Source organism: Carettochelys insculpta, chromosome 1, assembly GCF_033958435.1.
Source record: "Carettochelys insculpta isolate YL-2023 chromosome 1, ASM3395843v1, whole genome shotgun sequence".
Lineage (NCBI taxonomy): Eukaryota > Metazoa > Chordata > Testudines > Carettochelyidae > Carettochelys > Carettochelys insculpta.
In genome coordinates this window covers 229852608-229879291 of record NC_134137.1, presented here as the reverse complement: position 1 = coordinate 229879291, position 26684 = coordinate 229852608, and the positions used below count along the sequence as shown (strand labels likewise).

Here is a 26684-nt window from a genome sequence, read left to right as displayed (position 1 = left end):
TAGCGTAATGGGGATTGCAGCACTTTGAAAGTGCCACTTTCAATCATGCATGACTTGTCTACATGGGGTCCTTTTTGAAAGGCCCCCACACACACTTCGAAATCCCCTTATTCCTATTTGGTTATGGGAATAAGGGAATTTTGAAATGTGTGGGGGGGGGTCCTTTCAAAAAGGACCTCAGGTAAATGAGCCGTGTGTGATCGAAAGCGGCAGTTTCAAAGTGCCATGGCCACCATTATGCTAATGAGGTGCTGCATATTCATTAACAATAAGAAGTCCTGTGGCACCTTATAGACCAACAGATATTTGGAAGCATAAGCTTTCATGGGCAAAGACCCGCTTCATCAGTTATTCACTTCAGTGCCTCATTAGCATCTCCCAAAGTGTCTCTTTAGCATCCCCCTTGTGAAAGGCGGGGTGCTAGTGTAGACATAGCCAGAGAGTGCAACCCTGCAGTGAGTTGAGGCAGCTGTGGCTCATTAAGGACCAGCCAGCAGAGAAGGGCTAATTAGACACCTGTTGCCAGGGAAAGGTCTTCTGGTTCACTATAAAAAAGGTAGCCCCGCCCCACCCTGCCAACAAAGGGGAAGGAGTTGAGAGGTGCATGAGGTTTGAGGACCAGACTGGCCTGGACCAGTGAGCTATAGGGGGAAGGTATCAGAGGGAAATGGTGAAGCTCTACCAGAAGCCTCTCTCCTAGGGTCCCTGGGCTCCCCCAACCCTTCCCCTGGAGGGCTATCCTACTGGAAGGAACAGGAGCAGCCCAAAGGCCTGCTGAAGGGCCTTCATTTTCCCCTCGCATGGGCCTTGCCCGTGATGAGAATGTCTCAGTAAGCAGAGACCCTTGTCTTTGGGATGTCTCAAGGCAGCAAAGGGGGCCACAGATATGCAGCATTTCGAAGTTGCCGCACGGGAGAATTAGTCTAATGAAGTGCTGCATATTCACCCCAGCGCTTCATTAGTAATCTCCCATCACCCTGATTACCAGGCCCCCTTTCAAGCTGGGGGCAAGTGTAGACCCAGCCAGATTGAGTTGAGAGAAAGGCAAGGTCTGAGTATTTCTTAAGGGAATCTATTCAAATACAAATGTCTGTGACGTGAAGAGGTAGAGGTGAGTGTGGATTATACAGTAACAATGGTAACAGATCAGTCCATCCACCACAAACAAATGAAAAGCTTCATATTCTTTATTTGTTCCAGTTTTTCATTGCACAGGTGTAATATTTCAATGCTTTGTTGTTGTCTCACTGCAATTCATCCCCCTCACGGGTTGCTTATGGGCCTCCTCCTATCGCCATGCCTCAATTTCTCTTGGGCTTAGGCAGCCTATTTTTCAGGTACTGCCTCCTTTGCGGAATCACTGAAGCAATCCACTGGCTGGTGCGCTGCTTGGCCTCTTTCCATTTGTAGCGGGGCACATAGCCAAAATCCCGCTGCGCCTTCCTGTAGGAGAACGTGAACGTAGTGTTCAGCAAGAGCACAAGGTGACGGTTGAAAGAGGGGATGTATGTGACAAAGGGCCTAAGCAGGAAGCTTACAACCTCCAGCAGCAGTGCAAAGTAGTACATCATCATCAGCGGCATGGGCAGGCATGGGTCAACCCCGAGCCCCAGCTCCTTGCTCAGCTCATAATTGAGGTCTGAATAGCTCAGGTGGGGCGTGTCATCTGAGATGTAGTAGAATTGCCCTTCAATGTGCTTGGCTTTTTCTGGGTTCCTCAGGGCTTTTGCAATCAGGATGTGAGCCCAGGCAACGTTTCCCACATATACAGGATTCACCAGAGCCTCTTTCCTAGATATCCGCCGGAAGTTGTTGTTGTTCATTATGCTTTCAGCTAGGTGACCTTGGAGAAATGGACTTCCTTCTCCAAAGATGTACGTGGGCCTCAAAGCGCATGTCAGAAAGATGCCACCATCCTTCAGTGCCTGGCCATTTGCCTTCAGTACAGCTGCCTCTGCTAGTTTCTTAGACTGGCTGTAAGGAGAACGTATTATGCTGTCATACACTGTATCTTCATCTCCATTGCATATAGGGTCTCCTCTGTAGTTTGGGCCTGTCACTTCTATGCTACTGGTGTAGATGAAGTGCTGGACATTATTGCAGACACAGGCATCCAGTAGCAGCTGTGTACCTTGAAAAAGAGGACCTTGTTAGTACAGCAGCAAACAACTAGACTGCTTGATGGAGTAAGACCACTGAAGATGATCTGCCACTCTAGTCAAAACAGCCTACCCACTTGTGTACATGGCACCACAGGGTGAACTGCAGAACACGCTAACTGCTCTGTGTACACCCTGGTGGCAGGAACCATGGTGTGAAGTTGGAGAGGGAGAGGTGTAGGCTGGATAGTAGGAGAAACGACTTCACCAGGAGGAAGGTGATGCACTGGAATGCGTTGCCTAGAAAGGTGGTGGATTCTCCATCTCTCAAGGTTTTTAAGTCCCAGCTTGACAAGGTCCTGCCTGGGATGACTTAGTGGGGGTTGAGCCTGCTTTAGGCAGGGGGCTGGACTAGATGACCTCCTGAGGTCCGTTCCAGGCCTATGATTCTGTGATTCTGTAATTCTACAAACTATGAAGCGGTACTTAGTATGTGTTACTGTACTCCTGTCTGAAAAAGGATTAATCAGTGTGAAGTAGATGCTTTTAGTTCATACCAGCAGCGTCCAGATGGGGCAGTGAGGCTCTGTGTGAGAGCACTTTTGCAGTTCACAGACCAATCAGCAGCACCATGCAGATGAGCCCCCAAAAGGCTTGGCCCTTAAATCTGTCATCATGTGCTGCTTCCCAGTTTGCTAGTAGCTAGAGTGAACCACCACTACTGATGGAGCTTCACATTTCGTGCTCCCCAACCAGGGAAAGCATGTTTATTATCTTAAAACATCATGTCTCCTGGGGGAATTCTGTGCCACACGCATAGGCATTTTTCACGGGCTGTGCATTTTTTTGTTTCGGGAAATAGCTTCTGTTGGAAAGTCGCTGCAGTTCTCGCTTTTGCCCACCAGAAGGTGCTGTGGTGCTAGATTAGAACAGCCACTCTCAGCTTGAAAAGAGCCAGCCCTCCAGAGCCTCCTCCAGAGCACCTCTCAGGCCAGGTCAGGAAGTGGGATATGGGTCTGCTGGTTGGGTGAGACAGGGACTCATATGCGCTAGTGAGGGAAGGTAGACGGGGGCATGGGCTGCATGGGAGTAGAGGCGTGGATGAGGGGGCAGGGACGCAGAGATAAGGAGATTCCTGAGTGGGAGCACTGAGATATATGGGGACAGCGATGGAGGTACAGAGACACATGGGCAGAGGGTGCAGAGTTCCAGGTGAAAGGGGAGTGGCTGAGTGGGGGCACAGGGACTATGCCTACACTATGACAAAATTCGATTTTCTTACCTTTCATTTTATAAAGCTAGGTGTCATAAATTTGAATGTGATTGGCCGCATGTCCCCACAAAATTGGGTTAGTGCTGCCACCCTAAATCACCAAACATCAACTGTTGCAGCAGTGCATTGTGGAAACCTACCCCACAGTTTCCTCAGCCCCTTAGCATTCTGAGTTTTGTTTGCTGGTGCAGTATGAGGGGAAAAAATAATGCCCTGCAAGTGGGTGTGGGTATGTGATGTCGTCTTCCCACATTGCATTGCCCTCATTCCCCTCCCATGGAAAGCAAACGGCCATTTTATTCAGCAGGAAAGACGTAAAAGCAGGGAATCACAGGTGAAAGAAAGCCATATAGGCTGGCTTCGGAAGGTGACTGGCTGTTCACTTGCTTTCCCCCCCCATGAAAGCACACCTTCACATTATTATTATTATTATTATTCCCTTTAGGTACGACTTTTGCCTGATCAGCCATCTAGCGCACTAGGCAGGGGACTGTCATGACCACGCACCACAATGACTCTGTGCCCTAGGCTTATCCAGGTGACTGTGCCATCTCAACTGGTCCCTCAGCTCACCCCCCCACAAAGGGCACAGCATGTATGGTACAACACAGCTTGCAAAGCGTGGAAACAATTCAGTTCACTGAAAACAAAAAGTGCTTTCTTAAAATGGAGCCAACTTTCCAAAGCTTTCTTTGGTATGATGGATTATGCCATAGGGTGGGTGGGGGGGGCGTGGAAGCTGAGGGACCAGTTGACATGGGCCTTTCAGGGGACAGGTCCCTTTGGGGGCTTTCTCTGGTGTGGGGCACAGCCCCAAATATCATTGTGTGGGGGCTGCCCCCCCCACCTACAATCAGGGGTGGGGATGTAGTTGAGGGTCAGGTTGAGATGGTCCCTCCCGGGGCCAGGTCCCATCAGGGGCTTTCTCTGGCAGTGGGCTGTAGTTGAGGGACCTGTTGACTGGCTCCCCTCATTGGCTTTCTGCCAGCCCCCCGGTGCATGCAGCCTCACCAAAAACATAGCGAAGACAGCCAGCTCCAAAAATCTTTCCTGCCTTGGAGCCTTCACCGTGTGGAAGCCAGGACATGGTGCTGTCTGACAGCACGATTTGCACTGCACCGTAGGCACGTGCTTTTATTGGGTCGGGAGCTAGCCACATCATGTGGTTGGGTGGGGAATAGATCCCGGACTGCATGGTGCCTATGGGGCTGGGGAATGCCGGGGGTGGGGGGTCTGTCTCTATACAAATGTGAACTGCAGAAAAGAAGTTTCTCAGCCTCTCATACAACCATGACCCCCACAGCCTACCTGCCATGTGGGGCAGTGCGGTGTAGGCTGGTGCCAGCGCTGAAAAAAAATCTGGGCCTCTCCTGATGTATCCTGTGCAGGGAAGAAGCCATCGCCCCAGGTGGGGGCTATTTGCTTCACGGGTAGATGCAATTGTCATGCTGATGATAACAAAATTAATTCAAAATGGCCCCAGGTGCCCACTTCAATTTCCTGTGCTTCCTGGTGCCGAATTCAGATTTATAGGCTTCCTATTACCTATTTCCTGTGCACCTGGAGAGCAGCGGAGATGGAAGCGGCCAGAGTGGAAAACCGTGGGCCATTGTTAGGGGGACCGTATCTCCCCTGCCCAAATATGGGACAAAGAGAAAGACGCTGTCCCAGCCAAAATGGGACAGATGGTCCCCGTTTCTGGGAATCAGGCGGTGGCTGCCCTGTGGAGGTTGCCATCATGCCAAGTGAAGCTCCCAGCTTCCACCAGCTGGAGGGGCCTCTGTGCTGCCACCCTGGCCCCCAGCTTCCCCACGCTGGGGGAAACTGGGGGCAGCGGGGCGGCTGCCTACCTCCCCCAGCCAACGGAAGTTGAGGGGGAAGCTGTGCTTCTGTGTGAGTCCAGCTCCCAGCTCCCCAGCTGGGGAAAGCTGGGGCATGGGGCAGCCGCAGCTGGGTAAGGCTCCCAGTTCCCCCAGTGGGGGAAGCTGTGAGGTGGGACTGCTGCGGCCACTGCTGGCTCCCCCAGCTGAGGGATGCTGGGGGGCAGCCGTGCTGCCAGAGGGGAGCCGGGGAAGCTGGGTAGGGGCAGCCATGTAATCCAGCTCCTGGCTCCCCCTGCCAGAGGAAGTGGGTGGCAGCTGCCTGAAAATATGGGGCAATTAGCCCCGTTGACAAATAAATCAGGACACCATTCTGGCGTCCCAAATATGGGACTGTCCCGCCAAAACCGGGATGCATGGTCACTCTAGCCAGTGTGGAATTCGTAAGAGACACCTCTGTAGGCCAGTAAAGTCAATGTAAATAAATACCATTTCCACACTAGCATTAATCTGACCTTTCAAATTCAAACTTGGAGGTACACAGTGTCGCTTTGTGGGTGTAATAATAACGACCTTAGCACTCCCTAAAATCAGCCTAATGGCATTCGCAGTGAAGACATTGACATTGTAAAATTGAATTATCTGCCTTAAAATTGACTTTATGATATAGTGTAGATGAAACCAGAGACACAGGATGACAGGTGGAGGGAGTGGAGGGCCACATGGGAACGGTAGGTGTGAGTAGGTTTCTGTTGGGGGCATGGAAGGACACATGTCTGATTTGAATGAGAGAGCCTAGGACTAAGTTAGGGTTTGCAGAGGGGAGGCGCTCTAACAATATCTCCTTGCCCACCTCACAAAACCAAAAAAACCCTGTTCTATACTTTTCCACCCATACTGAACAACTCGCCAATTCACACTCACATGATGGCTATGCTATGGAGAAATGTCAGAAACATACACAAATTGCGCACCACAGTTTTTGTATCTTTTTCCACTTTCCTGTAAAGATGGGCTTTTCTGAAATCTGGCCCGTTTACACCGCACCAAATTTTGGAAAAAAAACCTCTTTCAGGCCATTCCTTCTTCCTCATAGAATGAGGGTTACAGGGACGGTGACAGATGGGCCCACTTTTCCAGGCGTGTTCTCAGATGTGGCAGACCTTTCCTGAGATACCTCCAGTATCCCAGAAAAGTGTGATAATCTAGCCAGTCTCAGATCTTTCCCAGCAGTTCCGTCCCTCTCCCTCAGCTCCTCCTGACGCCACTCAGCCCTTGCACTGCTTCTGGGATGTGCTGGAAATACGGGTCCCTACTACAGGTTAAATGAATCACTACGCAGGGTTCTGCATTACTATACCGATAGAACCATTTCTTGAATCTTTTTGGCTGTATTACTGCAGACATGTTTGCTGATAGGTATTCTGAAATAAATTAATCAAAATAATTGAAACTGGTGTGATTAGATTATTTTGACAAGTAAAATGTGCAGAATATTAAAATATTGTGTACGTAAGTTTTAATTTTTGGTACAGAATTCCCTCAGGAATATAGCAGCTCATGAAACAGCTGCCCACAGCTCCCTCTGAAATTATCACTTCCTCACTCTGGCGGCTGACAGGAACCCTTTCTCACTTTAGTTGGTAAGTACAACCAAACTGAATATTTTGGGATTTTTTTGTAATTGGCAAGGGGGAATGAAGGTACCTGTTTGAATAGGGCTCCCAACAGACTTTACCATTTCCTGGGCAGTGTATATGTGTGTGTGTTGTAGGGCAAGGATACAGAGGAAGGGGCACAGCTAGAAGGCTAACCTCCCCCAGCCAGCTCCCAGTGCTGCCTAGGCCATGTTGCATGGAGCACCATTGGCAATTTAAAGGGCCCAGGCTCCGGCTGCCGTTGCTGTCATGGTAGCAGCAGTGGTGACCCAAAGTCCCAGGCCCTTTTAAATCAGCAGGCCCCAAGGCAACAACCCCCTTTGTTCCCTTCCCCTCTGCGGGTGGCCCTGTGTTTGAACTATAAAAGCTCATAGAAGCTCTTTAATCAAACAACTACAGTGAACTCTCGAAATGTGCGATTTCGAGTTGCACTTAACTTGCATTAACATGAGTTTAGTGCAACTCAAAATCCCACTCCCCGCCGGCCCCAGTTCAACACCCCCGGTCCTGCTTTCCACCCACACACAGCTCCAGTTCAACCCTCCTCCCCACCCCAGTTCAATCCCCCTGGTCCTGCTCACCACCCATGCACGGCTCCAGCTCAATTCTCCTCCCCACCCCAGTTCAACCCCCTCCCCCTGTGTGGCCCCATTTCAGACCCCCACGGCCTGGCTCCCCATCCGAGCATGACTTAAGAGTAATAATAACAACACAGGGGGACACACATCTTATAGAGCTGGAAGTGACCAAAGGAGGTCATTGAATCCAGTCCTCTGCCCTCTTGGCAGGACTAACCACCATCCCTGCCAATTTTTTTTTTTTTTTAAATATCTATTTGCCTCAGATCTCTAAATGGCCTCCTCAAGGACTGAGCTCACAACCCTCGGCCTGCTCAAACCACTGAGCTACCCCTCTAGCTCAATGCTCCCCTCATTGCCCCAGTTCAACCTCCCACATGCGCACAGCTCTGTCTCAACTCCTCCCTCCCACAGCCCCAGCCCCAGCCCACCACCAGGCTTAACCCTCCCTAACTGCCCGTCCCCAACCCCAGAACTTATCTTTCAAAAGGAGCTCCAGGTGCTCCTGCTGCTTCCCCGGCTGCAGAACATGTGTTCTGCTGGGGAAAAAGCTGCCCCCCAACTTACGTGAAATTTGAGTTACACGAGGGTGCGTGGGAACACAACCCTCGCATAAATCGAGGGACTGCTGTACTTGTTCTTGGTTTGATCTGCGTACGAGACAGTGCACTGGCATTTGTACTAGTGTAAACTCAATGTAATTTCACTGACTTCAAATTTAGACAGTTGAAGCAGGGATCTCTAAACCACTGCCTCATTACATATGCACCTTTTGTCCAGTGTCCTGAGGTACCAGTGTCACATTCCATCCTTCTTGAGACAGAAATGTGCGTAAGTGCTTTGCTATATAGGGATGAGCTTAACTCATCTGAAATCTGTAGTAGTCGTTCCTATCAGCTTTAGATCAGGCTTTGAATAAACTAGGATGCCACCAAGATAATGAGCACAGTCATGTAATCCAAGACTATGGGATAATGTACAAAGAGCAGACTGCACCCTCCACTTTCATATTTTCGGGCTGCTGCTTTCCACTTTGGAATTCTGATGATCTCTTTATCACAACTTTGTGTATTAAATAGAAGTATTTTTAAAATGCACCTTAAGATTATTTTTCACATTAAAAGCTATGGTAATGCATACACCAAAGGCCTCAACTTCATCTTCAGAGCACAGCAAAACAAAGTTAAATAAACAAATTCCCAACATGGCAGAGTGTTAAATTAATCACAGCTAGAAATGACGGAGGGGAGTGTCCAAACGAGAATGATTCGTTAATGCAAAAGGCAAAGCCAGTAAAATCCAGAACAAGTTCCTATAGCTAAGAGGACTAAAAGGCCTCTTGTAGATTTATCAAAGGAGAAAGAAACACTAGTTAAAACATTTAGATCAGTGAAATAATGAGAAAAGAAGGAGGAATTGTTGATTTTCACGATTGGCATACTGAATTCCTGCAGTCTTTAGCAAGAAAAATAAAGAAAAAATGTATGGGGCACTAGGAAGTAAAGAAAACCTTGTTTTGAAAAAACCCACTATTGTTAAGCAGCCCAGGATAAAATAGTTAAAAACCGTATTCATATAAGGACCTATGTCTAGATAATGTGCAATACAGGGTTTTTCGGGACAAATCTAAATTAGCTTTCCATTCTTGTGAAACATTTTTAAAAAGAGGGGGAAAACTAATGAATTACAAATATGGAGTGTGTGGGTGAGATTTTCAGAAATAGCATCTGTTCACTATAGCGCTGACCCAAATAAAAAATAAACACAAAATTGTATTAAGGATGTGGATTTAAAATAAAATAGTGTCAAAATACACAACATTCAGGTATTCCCAGCAATGGTAATTTGCTTGTATTTCATGTTGTGTATAATAAAGCAAATACTAAATGGATTAGTCCTGCACATTCTTACTCTCATAGTCTGAGGAAGGGAAGAATGAGGGAGGGATTTCAACGACCTGAAGGGGGCGTTCCAAGGAGAACAGGGCTCAGCTGTTCTCCTTGGTGGTAGATGACAGAACAAGGAGCAGTTGTTGCAAGTTGCAGTGGATGTGGGCGTGGTGTCTAGGCTAGATATTAGAAAAAAAATACAGTAGGGTCTCGATATTCGCAAACCTAAGGCTGGCGAATTCAATTATTCATAAGCGGCTGGAGCCGCCGCTTCACCTGGGACTGTGGGCAGGAGTGCTGGCAGCCACCGCTTCCCCCGGGGCTCCAGGCATGGAGTGCCGACAGCCAGGGGCTGCCATATTTGTGACATTCAACATTCGTGAGGGTTCCCACCACCAAACCCTTGCAAATGTTGAGACCCTACTGTATTTCACTAGGAAGGTAGTGTGGGCTGTCCCTCCTTAGAGCTCTTTAAGGCCAGGCTTGACAAAGCCTTGACGGAGATGATTTAGTTGCATTTGGTCCTGCATTAAGCAGGATGGCCGCCCGAGGTTTCTTCCAATCCTAAGCTTCAATAATGCTATGCTAAGTATTCCTTACTTACATGAGTAGTCCCATAGACTTGAAAGGACTTTTTACCTAAGCCAGGACTTAATACAGTCCTCAGTCCTTCAATCACAGGGGGAGGAGGATGAATTGTATTTAATATCTTTAGTCTGAACAAACAAAGGTCAGCAAACAAAAATGAGCTGCATCACTAATAAATTGCATGTGATTGTGTGACAGAGAAAGTCACGGTTTAATTTGCTCTCAACTGCTCCCTTTCGTAACTCCTGTGGGTTTGAATTCTCAGACCCAGTGTTTCACTCTTCATTGCATTTAATTGTTATAAAATGCACTAAGGGATTTGAAATGAGCTTGCCATGAGGTGTGTCAGGTCACTGAGGGAAGTGTAATCTTGTGATGGCATTTGGCCAAATCCGAACATCTGCAGAGGAGGGAGTTGTGTGGGAAGAAAATGCCATGAGATGCCCTTCACAGGGCACCTGCCAGATAATTCAGTTGGAGGGGAGGTGGAGAGAGACAGCTGGGTTCCCTCTCACATTCTGCGTCTCTCCTGAATAAACCAGAGAGCTGGGATCTGGCTCCTGTGCAGGGGGCCAGGCCTTTATCCTCACCATATGGATTGGAACTTGCTATGTAAACAGAAGAATTCTTTAGCAACATGAGCGAATCAGAATTAGAGCCTGCGCAGTGCCAGCGTTCTGGCTTGTAAAAGCTACTGTCTGTGCACTTGACATGTGACTTTATTCTATGGGTTCACTAACCAAACAGAAAAAACCGCTTCATCGTGTCAGGGCACCATGTGTGCAGCTGGGCTCTGGGATGGCTACAGGGCAGCAGAACATCAATGAGCCAGTGTTCACAGGTGGAATCTGAGGGGGACTTCAGTACTTATCACACACTGAGGACATGTGTTTTGGATATTCTTAGTGCCCTGTGCCCCTGACTTCCCTTCTGGTTTTGAGGAGCGGGATTGGTGCTCTTGAGAGGTAATTGTAATAAACAATTTCCCTGCCGACTTAATTTTTAATTTTTAGCTGTAGTCAGCATCTTATAGAGACACTTGTTATTTTGGGGGACTTGATTGTTTTACAAATGTGCTGAGACCCTTCAAAATCCTGTCCCTAACATTCTCCTGCCAAAAGGAAGGAACTGATTATACTCCCCAGGTTCTCTCTTGTTATAATTTTTTACTAAATTTGGCTTTCACAGAATTTTATATATAGGTGGATAGATAGATTCCCCGCCAGCCCCCCTACATTTGCCAGATTTCTCCCTCTCCCCTCCCACCAGAAGCCTGGCCAGCCGCATTCTCTGCTGAAATTTGTAGGCACTTTCAATTAACTTTCTTCTCAGAAGGTGAAATTAAGTTGGTGCCAGTTGAGCTCATGGCTGATAAAAGCAAATCCAGACTGCCACGTGCCTCTCTCTCTTCCCTCCTCCTTTCCCCTCTCTTCCTATAACGGAAACGCAACCCCAGCTCTGTGTCATGGATCCTAGTGGGTGTTCCCCTCCCTCTGGTCTGGCAGGTGGCTGAAAGGGAGCACCCACAGCGAGGGGAATCCAGCCCTGTGTGTTCTTGGAGCCCCCTCACAGCAGTCCTAATGAGTGGCCATGCAGGGGCACTTGCCATGTTCTGTTACACCTGGCTACATGGAAAAGCAATTAATTTTGATCTGAACCATGCTGGGCTGTCAATATCTCCCCGAAGGATTCCCACACCACAGATGCATTTCCCTTTGCCAGTAAGAAGCCCTGTGTCCCTGCTGCAGCAAGGCGTGAAGGACTGGGCCGTACAGTCATTTAAACAAAAACACTTTCTCAGGCTGCATCTACACTATGAGATACATTTGAATGTATCTATATCAGGTTTCTAATTCTGGAATTTATCAGTTTGAATTGGGCCATCCTCACTTCCCATGTGCTCCTCACAAAGTCGAGTCATTGCTGCCACACACAAACTGGCTAACATCGACTGAAGCGATCCCACTGTTCCCTCGTTCCCATAACTTTCTATGATGGGGCATTGTGGGTTACCTACGGGACACCTCTGGAGGCTGATAAATTCGATTTTAAAATGGGGTGCTTCCACACTGGCCCTTAGTTGAACTTCTGAATTCGAGCTTGACACTATACCTGTCAGGGAACAGCAATTTTGTAACCTCTATAGTAGTGCTCCCTAAATCAAGCTAATGACATGTACAATGTAGACATACACGTGGTGATATCAAGCTAACTGCCCTAAATTCGAATTTATCTTGCAGAGTAGATGCAGCCTCAGGCAAGGCAGCGGTGTGGCAGACCTGAGCAGATCAACTGGTTTTCAGTGGTGCAGGTCTAGGGATTCCCTGAGTACTTGGGGAGCACAGCGCAGCGTTCAAAGTGTAATTTCAAGTGGGGATAATGATCTGATGTGAGGACAATCTTTGCTTCTCTGCACTGTCTGAATGAGCCCCAGGGACAAGTGAGGGCAGGGGTGATACAGGAGGATGCGGGAAGGGGGACTCCATCAGTGACAGGGAAATCTCTTAAACCCTCCTTTCAGTTTGATGATGGATTTTTAACAGTGAGCAGCTGGGAGAATCTAGGAACACCGCCTGCCTTTGGGGATTGCTGGAAAAGAGCTAAAGGCAGAGGAAAGGGCAAGGGCGAGACAGGGGGAAAGGGGAAGCACAGACGGGGAGTGCTGGGCTGAGGTGGTTATTGGAGGTGAGAATAATTATTTAAAACCTGCAATACTTTAAACATAGGCAAATCTCTGAAGCCTTGGAGGAGAAGGGGCATGGCAACTGCCAGGAGGGCTGTGGAAGACAGGGAAATTAAAAATACCTTTCTGTGCATTTTTCAGCCAGTTAAGTTAGCGGACACAAGGCTTCTCCTCTTTTTGATGATGCACATGGATACTGAAAAGGGCCAGTGGGCCAGTGACACCTTAATCCAAACTACTATTGTTGTAGGGAATAAATTTGTACAGGGCTTTGGCAGGGAAGGAGAGGTGTGACAGAAGAAAGAAATTAACAGGTGTCTTTGCTCCCTGAAGTCCCCAGTTCTAGGCTTAGGGCCTGATTCTGCACCACCCTGCCACTTTATGTTTGTTGCAAAGTGGGTACACGATGCTGCCCAATCAGCCCAGCAAAATTTTGCACACAGTGTATGAGTGCACAAGGCACAGGGCAACCCTGTGAATCAGACGCTAGGTCAGAACAAACTTCCTAATGTAGGCAGATGATGATCATTGCTATAGACACATGGCTTCAACCAGTCAAGGAAATCCACTCTGCTCACCTGTAACATTGACTTCCCTTATAACCTTCGTCTCTACAAGGCCCAAAACATCAATGATGGCTGCTGCATGGATGACAAGCGAGACCCCCTGGCAGGCACGCTGCAAGAATGTAGCATCCTGGATGTCCCCTTCCAGGATCGTCACCTGAGTCTGACCCTTGAAATCTGAAAAAGCAACATGAAAGGGACTTCAGCATAGCAAGGAGCAGAAATAAAGGGCGTAATGAGGAGCTGAGCCAAAAGACTTGTGGTTGCAGTTGTAGGGCACTGAGTGCTCAAGGTATTACAGGGCAGGCAAAAATGCATGGTCTTTCCCCACAGCCCAGGGCCACCCTCAGGATTTGTCATGCCCTATGTAGTACTGTTAAAGGGATGCCCCCTATCCCTGCCCAAAAGGTTTTCAGCAACACAAACATAAGCTTACAGAATTGGAAAATTTGCCACATGCATGTTATTAAAACTAGTTTAACCACATTAAACACACTATCACGCTGATGGACTATGGTTTCACACAAGTAACACTACAGAAAAATTCTGATTTTATTGGATTCAGGATTGCTAGGAAGCATTTTGGGCAAACAAATGTGTTAAATGACAAGCTAGCATGATGTTGATAAAGGTATTTAAAATGTCACCACCACCACCCCCCAAAAAAAACAAACCAAAACCAAAAACAGGAAAGGCAGGTCATTTTGAACCCTGCGCAAAACTAAAAGGCTGGAAAAAAAAAGTAACACAATGAGAATAATCCATAATAAAAATAGCTCTGGGTAGGCTAATAGTGTTCTATTGCTAACAACATGCTCATGCTCGGAGCTGACCGATGAGCACACGGTACTGCTTTCCTACTTGGGTCGCCTCTGGCCTGCTGGATGAGGAAGAGGAGATGGCTGGAAAGCTGTGGGACACCAAAAGCCAACTCTTGGGGTGCAGAATGGCCAAAGCGGCAGCAAATCCTCAGGTGGGTCATGCCCTTGGGCACAGCCGCGGGCAGCATGGCAAAGTGTAGCACCCCTGGGATGGGGGACCCATGAGCAGCAGCCATGTCAGTTCCTCCTGCCCTGTGACGTAAGTGGGTAACAGGGACAATGGGGGCAGGGAAACTGAGTGGAGGGCAGAGAAGGCAGTGAGTGAGGGAGAGGGGCTGGGTAACAAGACAGCATGGGGCAAAAGAGGTAGGGAATGGGGGTCAAGAGGGGAAGCAGTGGGGGGTGGCAGGAGGACTGTCAGGGGGAGGCGCCAGTGAATGGGAGGGCAGGGGAATGAACGGGGGGACCTGTTGGGGCAGGAGAGGCAGTGATGGGGTGACAGTGGGGAGGCAGCTGTGAGTGAGGGAGGATAATGAGCCAGAGGAAGTGTTTGTTCCAACCTATGGGGCGTGAGGCACAGGTTGGGTGTCCTGTGGGGAGAAGGGGGGAATCCTTTCCTCAGCATGGAGTCAGCCCCCTGAGCCTGCACACCCAATACTGGGGGTGAGGTGCGGAGTCCGAAGCTGGCCTGAAAGAGTGGGGGCTCCAAGCTGCAAGTGGGGAGGGGCAGGGCTCCTTCAGCACCTCCTTGTGCTGCTACTGAGGAGGACCCCTGCTCTCTCTGCACCGGGAACTGTAGCCCCAAGCATGACTGCTGGCCACAGGAGTCACTCGGGCAGCTGGGCTTCAGCCAGCCCATACCCCTGCAGCCCTGAGCTGCGGGTAGACGGGAGTGGGGCTGGGGCTGGGGGGCTAGAAATTAGGACAGAAGAATTCCAATGTGGTGGTAGCTCAGTGATTTGAGCATTGGCCTGCTAATCCCAGGGGTGTGAGCTCAAGCCTTAGAGGGGCCATTTAGGGGTCTGGGGCAAATAGACCTTTTTTTTTTTTTTTTAAAAAAGGGTGATGGGAGTGGTGCTTGGTCCTGCCAACAGGGCAGGGGACTGGACTTCATGACCTCCTGAGGTCCCTTCCTGCTCTATGAGATGTGCAGCTCCATAAAGGATAGCTCTCTTTGTAGCTCCTTAAACAAACACACCGACCTCGTGGCAACTGGGCATAGACTCATCCTGCTCCCCTCAGCCCAGTGCGCCCAGCAAACACACAGTCAGCTGCAAAGCATGCTGAGCTCTCTTATAGCTTCCCCTCCCCACAGCCAGCTGTGTCTGGTGCCCCAGTTACTTGCGGGGTCCTAGGAAGCCGTGTATTCAGCACAGGGATAAGGATGGCCTTACCCATGTCTTGGAGGCGCTGGAACAATGGTCACAGTGGAGGGTGCTGAAAGGTATTGAACCAAACAGCGCACCCTGTGGGTAATGGACACCACTTTGCATCAGGGAGTGCTGCAGCAACCTGCCCCGCCCCGCCCCCCAAGTTCCAGTCCCTATGCGCTGGCTGCAGCCTTTTAAGTGCTGGTTACAATTTTAAGTAATTCCTCCTATATTTGCTACTTTCTGGAATGTGTTGGGACAAACCATACAACCTTTTTTTTTTCTTAAAGAAGAAATATTTTCCACTGCCACCAAGTACCAGACAACAGCCTATGGAGGGGTGGGGAACAAAGCTCTTCTTACATGTACACCGTGTAGTGCATATATTAATCAGCTGGGCAGTACCTGACTCTCTCTTGTGTGGCCACTGAAGTGCTCAGATTACAGGGAACACTGCCCCCAAACCAACAACTGGAATTAGACCACAGTACACTTGAAATTTGTCAAACATGGGGAAGAGGCTATGCTGGATTATGGATGTTTCAGGACCATGGGTGTTCGTGGTGCGGGGTCTGGGAGGGCGGGAGGATACGTGAGGTGGATGAGGTGTGGGATCTGAGTGCATGGCAGATGGGGATGGGATGCTTATGTGGTGCCCCACACGTAGCTCTGTGCTCCCCGCCCCCGGCTGATCCCAAGTATCACTGCCCCCTCCCACCGCTACGGGAACAGTGGAGGAAAGCCTCCAACAAATTCTTCACTGCACTGAGAGTCCTCCAGCTGACAGGCAAGGGAATAGTAGAACCCAGAGCCACTTCTTCCTCCCTCTGTTAGGGTTTGAACCATGGATGTTCCTAGATCAGGGACACCTGGCTTAAGGAGGTTCCAGTGTATTTTGTGTGTACTTGTTGGTTTTGTATTATTTTAGATTTGTAATCAAAATGTCATGTGGTGCAGAAGTGCATTATATCAGCAATCAAACATGAAATCTCAAAAAAAAACCCTCTTATAGCAGTTTGATTGGATCTACTTTCCATAAACCTATGTTGATTTGCATTAATTATATTACCCTCTTCAATTCTTTATTAATAGTATTTCTTATCACTCATTCCTTATTATTCAGGACTGGCATCAAGCTGACAAGTCTATGACCACCTCATTCTTCCTCTTATCCTTTTTAAAAAGTGGTCCTTTTTTCCCATTCTTCTGACACTTCTACTATGCCCCAGCACATATGGAAAACCAACATGAACTGTCCAGTGAGTTCCTCAGCTAGGTCTTTTAAAACTCTTGTATGCAAGTTGTCTGGTCCATTTTATTTAAAAATGTCAAAATTTAGTAGCTGTTCATTAACAGTCTACAGAAATATTGGTAGAATGGAATGAGAGCTTGCATCTCCACATGATGAAACGTGTCATCTAGATCCCCCAAACAGAGAACAGAAATATTTTGAGCACTTCTGCCTTTTCTGAATTATTATTGACAATCCTACCACTTCCATTTAATGATGGACCAGTACCACTGGCAGGATTATTTTTGTTCCAAATACATTTAAAAATTTCCTTGTTATTGTCCTTAAGTTGACTGGCCATAGATTTTGCCTTGTGCCCCTTTACTTCCCTTATTGATTTTCTGTAATTCCTAACTTTTGATTTCTGTTCCTAACTATCAACTTCTCCTCTCTCCTGTCTTCTATATGTGTGTGTATATCTCTGTGTCTATCTAGGGATGTTAACAATTAACCAGTTAATCAGTGAGCCTCATTCTAAATGAATAAGGCGTACTGGTTATGGTTAACTGGTAGGGGCTGTATCTATCTATGGTCCTCATTTAGTCTTTCTGATTTGACTGCTGGTTCATTAAGTGATTCGAAGTTCTAAGTTTCTGACATGTACAAAAGTGTTAGTAATCTAGAAAGAGTGCTCCATATCCAGTGACTATGGTCTGTCTTACACTTACTCATTTTATAGCTCACATTATTATTACCGGCTCACATTTTCAAAATACTTTAAATCAATTTTCTATTTGTATATCAAATCTTCTGTAAGTAGGGTAAAGTTTAGATAAGTCCATTAGACTTTATTGTTTCATGGTTTGGGAAGTGGGATCTGATGTCTGTGCACTTTTTAGAAATGTTCTTTTACTCTCCTTGTAACTAAGTTCTAGGCCCATGGTGGAGACTCCCCTTGTGTTTTACTTTGTAACTCTTCCACCTAGTCATGAGGCTTGCAACATGAATATTGTTGTAATAATAAAAGTTCTCTCTTTTTCTTTTTATTAACCTGGTATTGGTTGATGTTTGTGTCCTGGTTTTTACTTTTGGGGCTGAGATTTCCCAAGTAGTCTCTCCCTGGTTTCCTTATTTTTACTTGGGTGGTGGCAGCAAATTTTATCTCCAAAATCTAAGGGTTTTTCAGGATTTTGGGAGGGGAGTTTATACCAAAACCTGGTAGATAAAGTTTTGGAGGTACTTTTGCTGGCCCTCACTTCGGCATTTATCTTGCTAGAGTTGGGAAGGAGCCATGACATGGTGGCAGTAGGGGGATAGTGGTGGGATCATGCTGAGAACCCAGGATTTTTAAAAGGACACAGGTTTTCCTTTTGTGCTGCAAGCTTTGCAGGTTTTTTTCTTCTTCTTTTTTCCCCTTTGTTTTTGTTCTTTTGTTTTTGTGCTGCCTCAGGGAGGGGCAGACAGACGGTTAGGTTTTTCTTTTGTGTTGCAAGCTTTGAATTTTTTTTTCTTTTCCCTTTGTTTTTTCTCTTTTGTTTCTGTGCTGCCTCAGGGAGTGGCAGACAGAAGGTTAACTTGTAGCCAGACACAGACCATCCCAAGCAGTTTGTTTTTTTTTTTAGCTTTTGGGACAACTGGATGGCTAAGCCAGAACAGGGCAGGGAAGGAGCCCAGTACATGCCTTTGCGATCAGGCAAAGTAGCCCTAGAGAAATCAACCCTTCCTAAACAACACCCTGAGGTAGAAGGAGCCTCACAACAAGGCAAGATGTCCAGCTCCAGCGAAGATTCACACCCTGGAGAAGGGAAACAGGAGCATGTTCCGATGAGTCCAAGGGGACTTGAGGAGGCCGGAGGGGTTGGCAGCTGCCCTACTTCTCCCTCCCCAGCACTCTCTATGTGGGATTATGCCTCAAAGGCAGGCTGGCCTCTAACTGACAAAGAGATGGAGTACCTCATGCAGATGAGGACAGGCGTGCAGAACGAGAAGCCGAGGACAGGTATGCACAAGTAAAGCTGGCCGAGGTAGCGGCAGAGATGAGGAGAGCAGAACTAGAGGCCCAAGTTGCACTGGAAAAAGTTAAGTGGACGGACGTTTCAGGTACTCCGCCTAACAACCCCACCACCATCACTATTCAGCCCCCCAGGAGACTCCCCGTGTACCAAGTAGGGGATGATATTGAAGACTTTTTCCTCAACTTTGAGAGGGCCTGCCAAGGGTACGTCATTCCTCCTGGTCAGTACATGATGGAGTTAAGATCACAAATCACTGGTCCTCTATTAGCGGTGGCAGCTGACCTGCCAGGGGACATGGTGAATGATTATGAACTGTTAAGCAAGAGGCCAGACTCAGGATGGGACTCACTCCTGAACAGGTCCGGTGTCGCTTCAGGGCCTCCAAGTGGACCCCAACCACACCCTTCCCTGAACATGCCAGTCGTCTACTAAAAAACTGGGAAACATGGCTCCCTGGAGAGAAAGCCGACACCCGGGAAGAGATATCTCCCCTGATGCAGGTGGAACAGTTCCTTGAGGGGGTTCTGTGCAAAATTAGAGGGTACATCCTGGATGGAAAAACGAAAAACCTAAGAGAGGCAGGAGTACTCGGAGCCCGATGGATGGAGCTGAGGGGCAAAAGCAGCCAGGAGAGCAGTCTGAGAGGGACCTTTGACAACTGGGCACCCCCCAGGCCCCCACCTCACAGGGGAGGGCCCTACACACCTCCAGCAAGACTCCAGAGCTCCCCCTGTCCTTCCATGCCATCCCCTGGGAAGCTCCAGTGGTGCACCCATGGAGCAATGCTTTAAATGTAATGAAATGGGGCATGTCAAGGCCAGCTGTCCCAAGAGCACCAACAGGCTGCAGCTCATCACTCCGGGGTTGCCCCCAGAAGCCTCAGGCCCCGATGTCTCACAGATCCCCCCAGAGCAGCAGGAGACTGTGAGTGTGGGAGGGAGGGAGATTGTTGCATGGAGGGACACCGGAGCACAGGTGTCAATGATCCACCAGTCTCTAGTGGACCCCAAGGCCATTGACCCAGAGACTCTGGTCACCATTCAAACCTTCAAGGCTAATCCCTTTGACCTGCCTACTGCTCAGTCACCAGTGCAGTACACGGGCTGGTCAGGGACTTGGACTTTTGCAGTCTATGACTACCCTGTTCCTATGCTGCTGGGGGAAGATTTGGCCAACCATGTGAACCAGGTTAAGAGCGTGGGAGTGGTCGCGCGTAGCAAGGCTAACCAGACCTCCACACCTAAAACCTCTCCTGAGCCTACCAGGGCTGTATACACAGACACACTGGACCCTTCAGTGATGGTGCCTGAACTCAGACCAGTAGCTGCAAACATGGCCTGTGACCCACTTCCTGAGCCCCAGGCAAGGCTGGCTCCAGAGCCAGAGAGGGTGGGACAGCCAGTGCCAGGGTCAGAGTTGGCCACGGGGGACACCATGGAGTCGGCAGTGACAGCTGAATCTACAACGCTTCCCCATACCCTGGAAGAAAGTGATCCCTCCCCTGTACAGGTGCCCTCCGCTCCTACATTGCCTCTTGTGGGACCTGAGCTGACATCTCCAGCTCTCAGAGACCAGTTCCAGGCAGAGCGAGAAGCAGATGAGAACCTCCAAGGAGCTTGGACGGCGGCCAGAAATGAACCACTGCCTCTCAGCCCTTCGAACAGAACCAGGCTTGTGGTAGAAAGAGGACTTTTATACCGGGAGTCCCTTTGCCAAGGACACCAAGAGGACTGGCATCCTCAGAGACAGTTGGTGGTCCCTACTAAGTACCGGGGAAAGCTCTTAGGCTTAGCCCATGATCACCCTAGTGGCCATGCTGGGGTGAGCCGAACCAAAGCCCAGTTGAAAGGTCATTTTACTGAGCGGGGATGGGCCAGGAGGCCACTGGCTATGTCCGTACTTGTAAGGTATGCCAGCAAGGTGGGGAAGCCCCGAGACCAGATCAAGGCACCCCTCCAACCCCTTCCCATCATAGAGGTCCCGTTCCAGCAGGTAGCTGTGGATATTATAGGTCCATTCCCTAAGAAGGCCCCCAGAGAGAAACAGTTCATATTGACCCTAGTGGACTTTGCCACCCAATGGCCGGAAGCCATGGCCCGAGGCAGCATGACAGCTAGGAACGTGGCCCAGGCACTGACAGATATCTTTGCCAGGGTAGGTTGGCCCTCATAGATCCTCACTGATTCTGGGACCAATTTCCTGGCAAGGGAAATGAAACGCCTCTGGGAAGTATTTTCTGATTCATGGGTGGAGCACCTAGAACATCCCCAAGCTGTCTTCCAACACATAAGGGAGGCAGGGCTAACAGTTACGGCAAAAAAAACATCAAATTGGCTTGAACAGGGTGACCTACCTTGGACACCAGGTGGGTCAAGGCACTATCAACCCACTGCAGGCCAAGGTAGGGTCTATAATAAACTGGCCTGTCCCAAAGTAAAAAAAACAGGTTCAATCCTTCTTAGGGTTGGCCGGGTATTACAGGCAATTTGTAACACATTACAGTGAGGTCGCCACACCTCTAACAGATCTAACCAAGAAAAACGAGCCCAACGGGGCCAAGTGGACTGACCAGTGCCAGGAAGCTTTTAACCACCTCAAGACGGCTCTTATGTCTGAGCCTGTGCTGACGACCCCAGACTAAGACAAGCCTTTCGTTGTCACCACAGATGCTTCTGAGCATGGCGTAAGAGCAGTTCTTATGCAGGAAGGACCAGATCAACAACTTCACCCTGTTGTATTTCTCAGCAAAGAATTGTCTGAAAGAGAAAGCCGCTCGTCTGTCTCAGAGAAAGAGTGCTACGCGATTGTATGTGCTCTAGAGAAGCTACGACCTTATGTGTGGGGGCGACGCTTCCATCTTCAGACTGACCACTCTGCTTTTCAATGGCTTCATTCAGTCAAAACAACCAATAAGAAACTCCTTCGATGGAGTTTGGCACTCCAAGACTTTGACTTTGATGTCCAGCACATGTCAGGAGCCTCTAACAAGGCAGCTGACGCCCTCACCCGAAAGGAATTTCTGGACTCAATTACATAGGACATTCTCTATATCTGTGTTGGTACTCTACGGATGTGGGAGCAGTTTGTTATTTCTCACGTATTTGCTAAGAATGTAATGTGTGCATGTACTTATTTTGTATGTCTTATCTCAGATCTCCAGGTAGAAATCACAGCCAGTGTGGCCAGAGGCCGTCCAGCACCGTCTGTGATTTGGGGGTGTGTGTCATGATCCTGAGGGTTAGCCAGCAGCCTGGGAGTAAAAGGGTTAAGCTCCTTAGCCAGGTGGGGTTGGCCTATAGGAATGTAGGTAAGAATTGAATTTTTTGGCTCCTCCCTTTTTCTGGCCTCTGTTGCTTTTTCTTCTTTCCAGCCATGAGGGAGAGAGACACAGAATATCTCCTTCCAAGAACAGGCCCTCCAATCTTCTGCAAGTAGGATAAAGTTTAGATAAGTCCGTTCGGCTTTATTGTTTTATGGTTTGGGAAGTGGGATCTGATGTCTGTGCACTTTTAAGAAATGTTCTTTTACTCTCCTTGTAACTAAGTTCTAGGCCCATGGTGGAGACTCCCCTTGTGTTTTACTTTGTAACTCTTCCACCTAGTCATGAGGCTTGCAACACGAATATTGTTGTAATAATAAAAGTTCTCTCTTTTTCTTTTTATTAACCTGGTATTGGTTGATGTTTGTGTCCTGGTTTTTACTTTTGGGGCTGAGATTTCCCAAGTAGTCTCTCCCTGGTTTCTTTATTATTACTTGTGTGGTGGCAGTGAATTTTATCCCCAAAATCTAAGGGTTTTTCAGGGTTTTGGGAGGGGAGTTTATACCAAAACCTGGTGGATAAGGTTTTGGAGGTACTTTTGCTGGCCCCCACTTTGGCACTTATCTTGCTAGAGTGGGGAAGGAGCCATGACAGTATATACCTGAAATGCTTGATTGTATATATGGACCAGCCCTTCAGAGGCATGATGTGTGACAATTCTGTAAATATGCGGTTACTGGGCTAGTTTTAACATTCACCAACATTAGGGTTGTTACCTGCAAACCCCAGAAGGTGCAGAGTTCTGTGTTTGCAGCATATCAAGTATAATGGAGTCCTGCTCCCTGACTGGGGCTCCTAGGCGTTACAGTAATAAAAATCAATAATTATGAGCACAGTGTTTTGGGGGAGGGTAAATTCTAACACATACACGTTAGACACGAGAAAGCTCCTCTATATGAGTTAGAGCAAATGAAGGCTTTTCACGTGCAAATGGGAACTGTCATTTGAAAATTGACCAACATCTTACAGCCAGTGCAGGATGTCTCCTGTATTTAGCTGTTTTTTCCCTTTATCTTATTTAGCGTTAAGAGATTGTGCAGTCAGTGTATGTTATAAAATGCAGGAAAAACTTTCAAAGGGTGTACTTGGGAGGTAGAGCTAAGATGAGCTCATTATAAGCCAGGTTTTTTCCTACAAAAGTCAGTGGAAACTGCTTTGGGAGTACAAAATGGGCCAGATTCACCTTTCATTTATAGCAGCTTTTCCCAGTGAGTTCAGTGAGTCACTCCTGTGTTATTCCTGATGTGCAGCGGTGTGGAAGGAAAAGAAAGACCTGGAGGGGATGAGGAGAACAATGAGGAGGAGCAATTAAGGCTAGGGGCTGGCTATTACAAAGATGGGTGGCAGAGACAGAGAACAAAGAACTTTTATGTGCCTAGTCTTTGACCAGCTACCGAAAAACGTGTGTGTGGGGGTGGGGGCGGGGGCGGAAGGATACGGGCGAGGGGCAGGGTGTGGCAAGGAGGGGAGAAAGAAATTCAGCCAATTCCTTCCACTGTGGTATGTTGTATTTTATAAGTGTACATAATCCTGAGTGTCATCTGTTGTAAGACAATGGGCAGCCTGTTCACATGTTTTGTCTGCCTGACCCACACTTTGTGTCACCTGAACTGTAAACGAGGGCTCTGCCTGTTGCTTGGCCAGCCTGTGCTTGGGAATTTGATGACTATTTTAATAAACTCTAACTACTCCTACAAGCAGTGTCTGCCTGACCAGTTCAGTTATATTAAGCTGCCCAAAATTATTCGTCTCTGTCTTCTACGTACTGTAAAACACAGGCAAACACTGAAAATCAGTAGGATTTAGGTTTCTAAATGATTTAGGCAGTTCTGAAAAATTCACCAAGTGTGCTTTATTATAGACCTTCCTATAAATAGCTCCTACCTACAGCTGAGTTATAGCCAGCGAAGTGTTACAGACATCCTCCATCAATTCCTAGATAAATATATGACTGATTAAAAAATATTGAAACTACAACTTATATTAATTTGTAAGGAATTAAATGATTTGTAACGTCTTGATGTGATTTAGCATTGGGAAGCTGAGCCATTTATATGTACGTATCTACAGTAAACCCTCGATTTAACGGACTAATGGGGGGAAAGGGTGTCTGTTCATGTCGAAGGTCCATTAAGTCCAAGTGGTTACACTGTATGATGATGCATTAACCTTTCCATCCCATCACTCACTCCTGTCCTCTGCCCTCCCTCTTCTCTTCTGCGCTTCTGCCCCATTCTTCCCCTCACTCCTCCATCGCTCTCTCCCAATTACCACGAGAGAGGCTACATGCTGTCCTGGCTCCTTCCACCTCCCCGGGCTCTCTGCACGCTCAGCACTGAGCCTCTTTTGGCCCCGGCAGCCCCAGCCCCAGCCGCTCCTGCAACTCTGCTCCGGAGCCTCTTGTGAGTCACCAGCATTTCTTTATTGGGGCTGGGGGGCAGAGGGCTGGTGGACGATGTCTGTTATTTCCAAAGTCTGTTAAATCAGGGTTTGTCAAGTGGAGAGTTTACTGTACTCTGTTGGTCCCAGATCAGCTAGTTTACTGTGAAGTCCTAGGGGTCTTGTGGATGTCTCTTGTTAGTGCAATTACAAAGGCGAACAAATCTAATTGCATCTCTACATCAATGTTGGATTTAATAAGGCAGCTACTATATTGAGATTTTCTGTCACAGAATCTCCCAGAACAGTTTTCTTCCATAACAATAATATTACAACCATTATGCCAGGCTTCTTTTACTCTTCCCAGTGGGGAATGGTGCAGAGTTAGTTATCCATGTTTGGTACCCTGGGCACTAGAAATCAGTGCTTAAAACTGGGGCCTTCTGTGAGCACAAATCTTTTTAAAGTGATAGCTGCTGTGGTAGACATGAAAGTCGCCACTTTCAAAGGATGAGGAATGCTCCTTGAAAGAAACTGGGCTCTTACAAAATTCATAACCTTCCAAGAAGTTTACTGTGTAATGTTGGGCAAATAACTCAAACCTCATTACTACTAGGAAACTTGTAGGAAGAAAGGAAGATGGCCAGGGAAGAGCCCAAAACCTGAATTCTTCAACAAGTCCTATTATCTTATCTGTCTTTAATAAGGAGGTATATCCAGTAGAAACTACAGACACTGTCTCTTATTACAGATTAGCTAAGCAGTGCTTAGCAGAAAAGGGCCCAACTCTTGGCTGGGGCCATTGGGCCCTACTGTGATAATAAATTCACAAGAGTTAAACTTGTCCCCATCTATCTCTATGGCTGTGGCCACACTTGGCCAAAACTTTGAAATGGCCATTTGTATGTCCATTTCGAAGTTTTGGCCAAGTGTGGCTACAGCCAATGTGTGTATCCCATTCTTGACTTACAGAATCGGCCACTGTTTCAGTCTTGGGCCGTGTCTACGCTAGCCCAAATCTTCGAAATGGCCAGGCCAATAGCCATTCCAAAGATTACTAATGAGGCGCTGAATATGCATGGCCATTTTGAAGATTTGGGCTAGTGTAGACATAGCCTGGGAGACCCTCTTACTCACTGCACTGCCAATTCCCCTCACTCCCAACTTGTGGCACCCCTGGCTGTTTTGAGGCGGGCTCTTTTTCTCAGTTTCTGCAGATGAAAATTCCCTTTTGAATCAACAGTGAGGAATTTTGTAATGATTTTGACTGGTAGACATCAAAGTAATGAAACTCTGTGGGTGACTTCCATAATTGCCACTCGCGAATAAATAATCCTGTGTACGATGTAGAAGCCCCAAGGGTCGTGCAGTGAAGCTACATTTTAGTATCTCTGATATTTGTGCCACATTTAATGAGCTTTGCTGGGGATGCAAATGGAACATAGTAGGTTTGAAGTCAGTCAGTCCCAGATCTGCAAATCTATGAGAGGGGAAATTTTCCAAGAGGTTCTACTTAAGAATATAGCTTAAGAACACCCTTCTCCCACCCCACTGCCTCTTACAATAGTCACTTACCTGTAAAACTTTTGTATGCCTCATAGCTAAAGGCTTTGTCCAGGGTTCGGATTTCAGCCAGCTCTTCCTCTTCCTCCAGAAGTAAACGAACAATTCTCTGGCCAAGAAATCCCCCTGCTCCTGTCACCAGGCATCTCACCCCAGCCAAAGACATGGTACCTGATTGCTCCCAAGCTTCAAACCAGTCAGCTCCAGACCCAGGAACAGCAGCTCCTCTTCCTGAGAGGGAAGAAAATGATAGAACATGACCTTCAGGAAGCCCTGTGAAACCAGTGATGATGCCTGGGAAAACAACAAGCCAGTTTCAGACACCACTCCTAACTCAATAACTTCATTAACCTGTCAAATAATTTCACTGAGAAGCTGCCTGTATATTTTTCATGGCAAATCACTAAACACTTACTAATTAGATATTTTAACTCATAAATGTGAAGATGTTAACTATTAAAATCAGTGCATGAAATAACCAAACTCACAGTCTTCTGTCTCTGGCCTTGGATCTGACTTGCTAGGGCTCAGAAATCGGGAGCCAGAGAGCGGCTGGTATTTATATACGGCACAGCTAGTGCTATTGTTATCTCCTGTTCTCCCTCCCTTATTTACTTTGGATCATTGGTGGCCCAGTGACTCCCCCTACCATCTCCACGTAGGTTTGGAGAACATCCTTGAATGAACTGATTGCTGAATGCCCACTGAAATGTGACATTTGGGCTTACTCATTCTGGGACAGAAATAATGCCCCCCCCGCCTCGCCCCCCCCCCCCCGCCCCGTGCTAATTTCTATGACAGCTTGTGCCCGGCGCTGGAGCTCTGACCCTTT

General features: G+C 47.8%; 1 protein-coding gene across 1 annotated transcript; it reads right to left on the bottom strand.

Moving 5' to 3' along the window:
* Positions 1 to 1175: 1175 nt before the first annotated feature.
* Positions 1176 to 26466, bottom strand: LOC142016795 (3 beta-hydroxysteroid dehydrogenase/Delta 5-->4-isomerase type 1-like). The gene is made up of 4 exons (XM_075001062.1): positions 26341 to 26466; positions 25865 to 26083; positions 13167 to 13331; positions 1176 to 2131 (listed from the first exon to the last, which is right to left on the bottom strand). The coding sequence occupies exons 2-4, from the start codon at positions 26016 to 26018 to the stop codon at positions 1302 to 1304; spliced, it is 1149 nt and encodes a 382-aa protein (XP_074857163.1). The 5' UTR covers positions 26019 to 26083; positions 26341 to 26466; the 3' UTR covers positions 1176 to 1301.
* Between the last annotated feature and the right edge of the window lie 218 nt (positions 26467 to 26684).

What these genes read in the sequence shown, in the direction of transcription:
- LOC142016795 (XM_075001062.1), bottom strand. Translation starts at nt 26,018, where the DNA reads ATGTCTTTGGCTGGGGTGAGATGCCTGGTGACAGGAGCAGGGGGATTT. An exon ending in GGCATACAAAAGTTTTACAG is followed by an intron (nt 13,332 to 25,864) that starts GTAAGTGACTAT and finishes TTGCTTTTTCAG; the next exon opens with ATTTCAAGGGTCAGACTCAG. An exon ending in AAGGGAAGTCAATGTTACAG is followed by an intron (nt 2,132 to 13,166) that starts GTGAGCAGAGTG and finishes CTCTTTTTCAAG; the next exon opens with GTACACAGCTGCTACTGGAT.